The sequence below is a fragment of the Carlito syrichta genome, unplaced genomic scaffold (assembly GCF_000164805.1).
Source record: "Carlito syrichta isolate Samal-C Ts95f unplaced genomic scaffold, Tarsius_syrichta-2.0.1 Scaffold301223, whole genome shotgun sequence".
Classification (NCBI taxonomy): domain Eukaryota; kingdom Metazoa; phylum Chordata; class Mammalia; order Primates; family Tarsiidae; genus Carlito; species Carlito syrichta.
Window position 1 is genome coordinate 6,310 of NW_007245319.1, and position 9,810 is coordinate 16,119.

Below are 9,810 nucleotides of genomic sequence, written 5' to 3' on the forward strand. Positions count from 1 at the left end.
CTGTTTATCAAAAAAGTCCACTTAGTTGAGCTTTAATGGTATCCATGAGCTCTTATATGTATTTACTTTTCACTTTATTTAGCCACTTTCATTGTTTCGCAGTTTGTCAATTTTTACTCTACCCTTTCCCAACAACTTGGGCTTTGTCTTGTTTTCATCTTCAAATAGTTATACAATAACAAAGTTAGACTGAAATAAAAAGAGAGATTCAGCTTATTCAACTCACTTTAATAGGCACTTACATATCCTCCCTAAAAAGCACAATGTTGAAAATCAAATTCATGCAAAGAATAGGAAAATGCATGACTGAATGGAAATGAATTGGTGGGCTGATGTTAAGAGTTCCTGATGGCCCATTGTTGGTCTGTTACATAGGTCTTGATCTATTGGGCAGGTTTTCACAAAAGCCAAATGGAGATGTAAAAGAACTAAACTGACTTGAAGGCTATGGACAGAAAGCAGGAGGAAGTAATACCATTTCAACTACAAGCTGCTGAGGGCATCTACTCCAGGAAGGGTTTTACCTTCCAGAAGCTCTAGACTGGCACCGCCTCCAGTGCTCACATGGCTGACTTTGTCTTCAGTGTTCCATTTGGCACAGCAAGTAGCAGTGTCTCCACCACCTATAATGGTGATGCAGCCTTTGGAAGTGGCTTTCACAATTTCATCCATGAGGACTTTGGTTCCCTTAGCAAAGGCATCCCACTCAAATACTCCTAAAGGTCCATTCCAAACAATTAGCTTTGCTTGGGTCACAACTTGAGCATGCTTTTTGTTGCTCTCAGGACCACAGTCCAAACCCATCCAGCCAGAAGGTATGCCAGATGATACAGTGGCTTGTCCAACTTGAGCATTCTCATCAAACTTGTCAGCAGTGACAAAGTCAACAGGAAAAGTAATCTTTACATTATTCTTCTGTGCTTTGGCCATGATATCTTTGACGATCTTTGCTCCCTCTTCATCAAACAGGGACGCACCAATCTCCATGTTATTGAGTACCTTAAGGAAGGTATAAGCCATTCCACCACCAATAATCATCTCGTTGACTTTATCTAGCATGTTTTTGATGAGTTGAATCTTGTCTGCTACTTTGGCTCCACCAAGTATAGCCAGAAAGGGTCTCACTGGGTTTTCCAAGGCTTTGGCAAAGTAATCTAGCTCCTTCTTCATCAGGAATCCAGAAGCCTTCTGGGGCAGATTCACTCCCACCATGGAACTGTGAGCCCGGTGTGCAGTGCCAAAAGCATCATTGACATAGACATCCCCTAGCTTGGAGAGTGATGCTCGGAAGGCTTCTATTTTATCTGGCTCAGCTTTAAACTTCTTTCCAGAAGGATCTTGACCTTTCCCTTCTTCCTCTACATGAAAACGCAGGTTCTCCAGCAGGATGATTGAACCAGTAGCTGGGCTGGCACAGGTTTTCTCTACGTCTGAGCCTACACAGTCCTTCAGGAATACAACATCCTTTCCCAACAAGGATTTGAGTTCAGCAGCAACAGGCTCTAGCGAGTATTTATCAGGCATGGGGATACCATCAGGCCGACCTAGATGACTCATAAGAACTACTGACTGAGCGCCATTATCCAGGCAGTACTTGATGCTTGGGATGGAAGCCTTGATTCTCTGGTTGTTGGTAATCTGATTATTCTTCATGGGAACATTGAAGTCTACTCTCATGATGACTCGCTTCTCTCTAACATCCAGTTTGTCTAAAGTCAACTTATTAGAGAGAGACATCTTGACAATACAAAGACAAAGGCTGACACCTGGATGTTAAAGCTGAAAAACCACTTGCTGGTGGGAGGCTGGGTGGGTGGCGATTTCTAACGCATTTCTCCTTGCCCCCTCCCCTTCCTCCTCAACACTGTCTCCAGAGCGACAGCCTTTGTTAGATTGGCAAAAGAAATCTAGCTCTGCGATTGGCCCATGGTCTTGTCAATCTTTGTTTGAAGTATGTTGCTAGGTGCTGTTTCAAACTGCCTGGCAGAAGGTTATATAGTGGAGTTGTGGTATCTGGCTTGGGATAAGACTCGGGAAGGTGAAGAAACTCAGGAGGAATAATGATCTTAAAGTCTGAGACTCCCGATGGCTCTTTGTTTCCCTCACAACCCCTTTAACAGTTGTTCTCCTTTTAAAAAACAAAACAAATACAAAAAATAAAAACAGAAGCCCCCCTAAAACCTGCATACCACTCATTCACGTCAAATCTTAACGATATTGATATGTAAAAGCCGCTGCAGTGCCAAAAAAAAGGGGGAGAATTCAAAATAATGGGCCCGAAACTTTCTTTATTCATGTATTTCTTTCTTTCTTTTTGTCTCCATAACTATTTCTATTGAGGAAAGGGTAGCTTACTGTTTGACTTTAGGTATATTTTAGGATGGGCAGGAACGGTATCATATTTTTATTGTCTTGCTTCTTTCATTCTCAGACTACAGTGAAAGAATATTTGGTGACTTCTGCAAGGGGAATCTCATGATTATAGTAAAGAGAGTATCAGTAACAGGTGCTGAAAGTAATGATAACATTTATTTCAAGCTACAAACTTATGATGAGTCTTCTTACCTCTGCTCTTTCTTTGCTTCTTTATAACATAGAAATTGAACCGAAAAGAGACATGGTTTCATGAGAATTAAAATGTCTATTGGAATTGAATGTGAGGGAGGGATTTTAATTTTAGAGAAAGCAATATACAGGGATGGTTGGTTTAGTAATAAAAACTGGCTTTGCAGTTTTTCCATTCAACTTTTTCCATAAGTTGAAAGAACTAAAGATGTAGTATAAAGGCTTTGACATAAACATATTTGAGGCATCACCTACTTAGATGACTATAATACAAAAGTCAAAACAAGTGTTGTCAAGGACGAGGACAAATTGGGAATCCATATATATTTCCGATAGGAACATAAAATGATGCAGCCACTTTAGAAAACAAACTTTGGCAGTTTCTCAAAATGTTAAAAAATGAGATTTCCAGATGATCTCAAAGTTTCATTCCTAGATAATTGCTATAGTAATATCACTAAGCTCTTGTTATAGTGGCTAACCTCAAAAATATCTGACAATAACAAATGCTGTCAAAGATGCATAATAACAGAAACCATCATTTATTGCTGTTGGGAATGAAATATGCTATGGTCACTTTGGGAAACAGTTTGGCAGGTTTTTTTTTTTAATGTAAATAGACACTATACAAGTCATCAATCCTATGTCTAGATATTTATCCACGTATGTCAAAAACCTATATTCCCTCAAAATTCCATACACAAATGTTTAGAGCAGCTTTACTTATAATTACCCAAAATTGAATATCCTTCAACTGGTGAATGGATAAATTCTGATGCACACATAAAATGGAATATTCTAAAATAAAAAGAAAGTTATTCACATACACAAAAGTCCTACATGAAACTTAAATGTATCTTGCTAACTAAAAGAAGTCAGGCAAAAAAATTATGCAGTTATTGTATAATTCCATTCATACAGCATTTGAAAAAAGGCAGAAACCCCCACAAAAAACTATATGGATGGAAAACATGTCAGGGGTTCCTATGTGTTAGAGGAAGAGGGAGTGATCAACTATAATGGGAATACACAGGAGGATTATAGGTGTGGTGAAACTTTTCTATATGGTATGGAACTGGTGGATACAAGATTTTGTGTTCTTGTCAACATCAACAAAATTGTACAGTATAGAGAGTAAATATCAATGAATTCAAATAAAAAATGGACCAGGATGTTGCAGAATGTCAGTATAAAATGTAGCTGTGAAAAATAAACCTAACTGTATTACAACAAATGGTAAATCTCACTCTAGGTGATGTGGAAAAAGGAAGATAAATAATGTTGGCAAAGAGATTTCCAGTTTGTAAAATGAAAGACAAAAATAACTGTATATAAATATAATACTCTAGTTTGCAAGTTTATATATCACAGGCATATGGAGTACCAATTCTTAAACTACTTTACATGTATATTAGAGATGAGCCAATAAATAAATAATAGCAGATAATGGAAGTTTGGTTTCTCCCTGTCAGAAAAAGAAGCTGCAAAGAAATAAACAAAAACAAAAAGTAGGATGAACTTTGTGGTATTGGATTTAAAGTCAGAGATATTAATATGAACTCATACTAAGTTCAGTATACATACACACATTGATATGGAAATGATTTTAGATATGTTTTTGTTTGTGTGTGTGTGTGTATATATATATATATATATATGCTAGTTTTCTATTGCTACTGTAGCAAGTTATTATATATTTAGTTACTTAACACAATTTTGTTCTCAAACAATTCTGTGGGTCAGAGGTGCAGGTTGATTCCGCTGGTGTCTCCTCTTGGGTTTTACAAAACTAGCTCAAGGTGTTGGTGGCTGGATTTTCATTATGAGGCTCCAGAAAGAATTTGCTTCTTATCCCATTTAGGGTTTTGACAGAATCTGGTTCTTTGCAGTTATAGGACTGAAGTACCTACTTTCTCTGCTGGTTGCTAACAAGCCCCTAAAGACCATCTCAGGCTTCTGTCATGGGTTCCTGTATCTCAGGGCCAGCAATGGTGCACTGAATCCTTCTTACATTGGTATCTCTCTTAATTGCACATCTGCTCCATTTGTCTTCTGCTTTCAGTCAGAGAAAATTCTCCAGGTTAAGGACTCATTGACTCATTGGGTCAAACTAGATAACAGAGGATAAACTCTGTAATTAATTTTGGTAAATTGATTCTATCTGTAAAGTCCCTTTTGTCATGTAACATAATATATTCACAACTTCTGGGGAATAGGACGTAGACATATTTGGTGGACCATTATTCTTCCTACCAAAACATGATTTGTATACATACATTTTTCAACTCTGTTCATAAAAGAGCACAGAAACAGTGGAGAAGGAGCAAATCTTTCCTATAGAAGAATTCCAAATAATGTGTACAAATACTCTCCCCTACTGGTGGTGGAGCTTAAATAGTCCACTGCTTGAATGTAGTGATAAATAAGTTCTGAATATTCAAACTATTATTTGCCATGATTTATATATATTAGATATGAAAGATCTCAAAAGAAAATGTACTGTTTGCTTTTGCTGTAGGCCGAAAAGTCATTGTAGATTAATCCTTAAAATTAAGTTTTACAAGGGATTTCTTCTGATTATTAAATTAGCCTCACAGGCCATTTATATTTGAAAGTGCACCTTTTTCCTTTCTTTTCTTCCCCACTCTACCCTCGGAATGCGGTGCTCCTCTTTTAGCCCAGTCTTGTACGACTAGTTTGGGAGGCCAATCTTATCAAATCAAAACAAATCAAAACAAAATAAAACAAAACAAAACACCTTGTTAATGCTGAAGGAAAAGCAGCCATTATTTATGTGAAACCACCTAGGCATGGAAGTTACTGTCATGGCAATGGGTATATAAAGTTGCACATGAAATCAAAATTGCTAATCTGCTGATGAAAAATAGGGATAATATCCTAAATATCACGGATGTTTTAAATGTCTATTCACAGGGGTCCAAAAATATAAGAGAGTTAAAGAATTTAAAGTGTTACCTTATTAGAAGGATAACGAGTTATTACTTTGTCAATTGTTTGCTTTCCTTCCCGTTAGCATAAAATTTTATTTACTTCAACTTTACACACAAAATTTTGTAATTGTATATGTTTGTAGCATCAATGTGCTAAACATAAAATGAGAGAATGCAAAACAAAGATAATTTCTAAAAGACCCAGCTATCATGAGAATATAAAGAGTGTGCATCTAGAAGGGTGATATTGTGGATGTGCTAGTGTTTTATATACATTACTTGGTGTAGAAAATAATACAGAGGATGAATTGTCAAGAATTTATATGAGATAGAGCTTATCAAGAGTAAGAGAGTAAAATAAAAGTAATATGTGATAATTTTGACTACTGAAGAATGAACATTTATGATGTGAGGTCTTTTTGTTTTTTCCAGATACACAAAATCAATTTTCACCATTAAGAGGAAAAATAAAAGCAAACAAACCAACAAACTGCCTAGGCAAAGAGAAACTTCATGTCCCTGAAGAAGCCTCTAGCAGATTTAGATAAGAAACAGGCTCTGTTGAAACTCCCTAAAATCCCAAGAGTTTATCGATTTCTTTAGAAGTTAATCATTAGCTGATTACTGTGAACCAGAACTCGCTGTGTAAGTAATAGATTATGATTGGTTAAAAAGCACACAGCCCCAAATTGTTCAAAAGAATTTGTAACTTAAAGGAAAAGCAAGATTGATGTAATCTGAACACTTTTATGTCAGCAGTGGCTTAAAGGTCTGAACACTGATTAGGAAAATTCTGAGTAATGAGCACAAGACATGTAGTCATTATTTATTTTTGAGTTGGTGTCTCACTCCATCGCCCAGGCTGGAGTGCAGTGACACTCTTATGGCCACTCCATCGTTGACCTACTGGGCCTCAGCCTTCCAAGTAGCTGAAACTACAGGCCAGCTAATTTTTGATTTACTGTAGAGATGAGGGCTCACCAAGTTGCCCGGGTTAGTCTTGAACCTGGGAGAGGGGCGGGGTGGGGGTGGGGGAGTGCGCTCAGGCAATCCACTCACCTAGGTCTCCCAAAGTGCTGGGATTACAGACTAAGCCACCAAGTCAAGCCCATGTAGCCATTATTAATCAATAGTTAAGATAAGACATTGCCTGCTTTAACTATAAATACTGGATGAAACTTGCTCAAATAGGTCCTTGGTGAATATATGAGCCTGTTCTTAGATTCCTCAGTTTCAAAATAAATGCTTGTTTTCTACCAGCCTTCTTTGCATCCTGTGCCTGATTAACCGCGAGGGATAGCAGGTGATTTGTCTGTCAGACCAGATGAAAACACTTTGGCATCATCTTATTAGGAAGACTTGCAGTGTACCCTGTGCTAAGCTAAACCACAAGGGCCTCTTATTACTAGTCCCCCATCCTTGTCCCCACATAACATAATTAAGCTCTGGAGATCCTGTCTTTCAAAATTTAATATCCTGATGCTATGTATCACCCCACACATAGGTTTACCTGAAAAGCCTCCTTAACTGAATCCAGTTTTCATCTATGTTTACAGTGTAAACACCTCTACATCCTGCTGTTCTTGGGTAGGCTTTCTAGCTTCTGCTTATGCAAATATACTCTGTTTCTCTCAAGGTCCTTTACAGGCTACTTGCAGGTTACTAGTATTTGTTAATAGTGGTGACAGATCAAACTCTGGGGGGAAGATGTTCTTACAAGTTATTAAATCTGGAGATGTTAAAAAAATTCTTTGAAAATTGACGTCATGTGTATAATCCACTATCATTTCTATTAGGAAGGAAGCCTTTGAAAAATTTAGAGCAGTTTAGCTTCAATTTACCTTTCTGTTGATAGTGAATATAAAATACAAATATATACTCCACTATGCTATGCAGAGTTCTGGGTACTGAAATGAACAACAATCTGTAGTTATGTATACAGTTGTATCATTTTAGTCACTCGTTTTTATGATTTAAAATAAACCAATCTCTCTTTTAATAATTTTTAAACAGTTTCTAATTGTTTATGAATTGATATATGTTTCTATTGATGATAGCAACAAACTGCAATTTTTGCATTCTAAAATTTTGCATGAGCCTTTAGGATCATTCCAAATGGTAAACTAAGGGCAGAGTGATATTATATAACTTTATACACAGCTAAATAATTCACATAGTAACATTATATACAGATCAGCCAGTATATTTATTTTAAAGTATACTATTTTTGGTATATTATCCCATTTGTCCTACCGTCGATTTATCTATCCTTTTAATAGAGTTCTGTTATAATATATAATAAAGCATCACCATTTCAAACTCATTCCAGGAAAGAACTGATGTGTTGTTAAGATTAGATTTTATTTTTCCCTAAAAAATTCAAGTTGTAGATACAGTCACCCTGAACAAGAAAATTATATTCTAAGAGTTATACTTTAAAAGAGTATTTCAAAAGGAAACACTTAAATTAAAATTTTAATAAAAGTGATTGGAAGCTAGAGAGTTTAAATTCACAGTGATAAGTTATTTTAGAGCTTTTTAAATTAACAATTTAATTAATTGTCTGTGTCTTTTCTAAAGACATTTCGATAATTTTTTAATTTAATTTTTTATTATTATAAAGATGTGGGGTAGAATTCAGAGTTAGGTATACAAACGTTGATTATGTAGGTGCCCTTATTGATGAGGTGTGCCCCTTCCCCTCCCAGAAATTTCCCTCAACTGCCAATCCCTTTTAAATTTAGCTTTAAGTATATTTTGTTATTCTAATATAAAATAATTAATTAATTAAAACTGAAAAAAATTGTAAGTATCACACTTCTAATACACACACTCAGGAGATTCACTTTATTATATAAATTTTTATTCCCTCTGAGCTTAACAAGTTCAGTGAAAAATAAAAGCATGTGATACTTCTTAAGCAACCATCTACTGAATTTCCAATAAAAATTAAATATATTTTTTTCTTAAGGCCACTACTTAATTATAGTTGTGATGCATCTAATAGTGGCCTGTATACCACAAAACATTTATAATTTAAGCAGTTATATTAGTTAATTAATTTTTGTTATATTCAAAATATTTTCCCTGGTCTATTTTATTCTTATAACACATTGAATATAATACTGCTATAGAGAAAAGGTACAGTTGGGGAAGGAGATGGCTGTAGTCTGTATAGCTCTAGCTAAAAGTAAGACAAATAATAAAAATGTGTTCCTGCATCTACAGCATTAGCTAGGGGAATTGGGGGAGTTATTAAATAGACTCACTACAGGGGATAAGAATTATTGATTTTGATAAACACACTCAATAAAAAACATGCTTGAAGAATATATACATTCCCCAAATATGGGAATATATGCCAATTTTTGTATAAGATAAAGATCTGTACAATAGATTCTAGTTTTCGGTTTTGGAAGCTTATCTAGTTTTGGAAATACCAATAGTGGGACATAGGGAATTAGAGTTCCTTTTAGCAATCACAAAATCTACGGGAGGTCCATGAGAACCTAAGGTTTTTGAATTCTTGCATTTCCTGGGAGGCAGAAAGTAGCCTTCGGTGGAATTTCAAAACCAAGGAGATAGGCCGCATTGCTGTAGAAGATTTTGTCACCTTTTTTCTCTCTCTTGTATCCTGTTAAGCTGAAGCAATTAAGTGTGATCAGGATAGACTTATTTGGAACAGCAATTGAAAATGGTATATCTTGTGAAATTTAATGGGATAAGTGCTGGTAGTGTTAAAATTTTGGTCTCAGAACTCAGCAAAATAAAGTGTCAAGTAAAAAGGAAAAAATAAGAAAATGTGAAACGGAAAAAAATAAGAAAAAGTGAAAGACAAAAAAGAAAGGAGAAAGAAACTTGACTAGAAGCATGACACCAGAGCTTTACGGACCTGTTCAAAGCATCTCCTTCCTTGTACCGATTGTAGGGTAATATAAGGATAATAGGCCGGGCTCGGTGGCTCAGCCTGTAATCCCAGCACTTTGGGAGGCTGAGGTGAGTGGATTGCCTGGGCCCGCGGGTTCGAGACCCGCCTGGGCAACTTGGCGAGACCTCATCTCTACAATAAATCAAAAAATTAGCCGGACGTGGTAGTGCACGCCTGTAGTTCCAGCTACTTGGAAGGCTGAGGCGAAAGGATCGCCAGAGTCCAGCAGGTCGAGGCTGCGGTGGCCGGGAGCGGCCACTGCACTCCAGTCTGGGTGACAGATTGAGACTCCAACTCAAAAAAAAAAAAAAAATTTTATATATATATATATATATATATATATATATATATATATATATATATAGA

General features: G+C 36.2%; 1 protein-coding gene across 1 annotated transcript; it reads right to left on the reverse strand.

Moving 5' to 3' along the window:
* Positions 1-207: 207 nt before the first annotated feature.
* Positions 208-1,884, reverse strand: PGK2 (phosphoglycerate kinase 2). The gene has a single exon (XM_008054780.1). The coding sequence runs from the start codon at positions 1,735-1,737 to the stop codon at positions 484-486; it is 1,254 nt and encodes a 417-aa protein (XP_008052971.1). The 5' UTR covers positions 1,738-1,884; the 3' UTR covers positions 208-483.
* Positions 1,885-9,810: the final 7,926 nt, after the last annotated feature.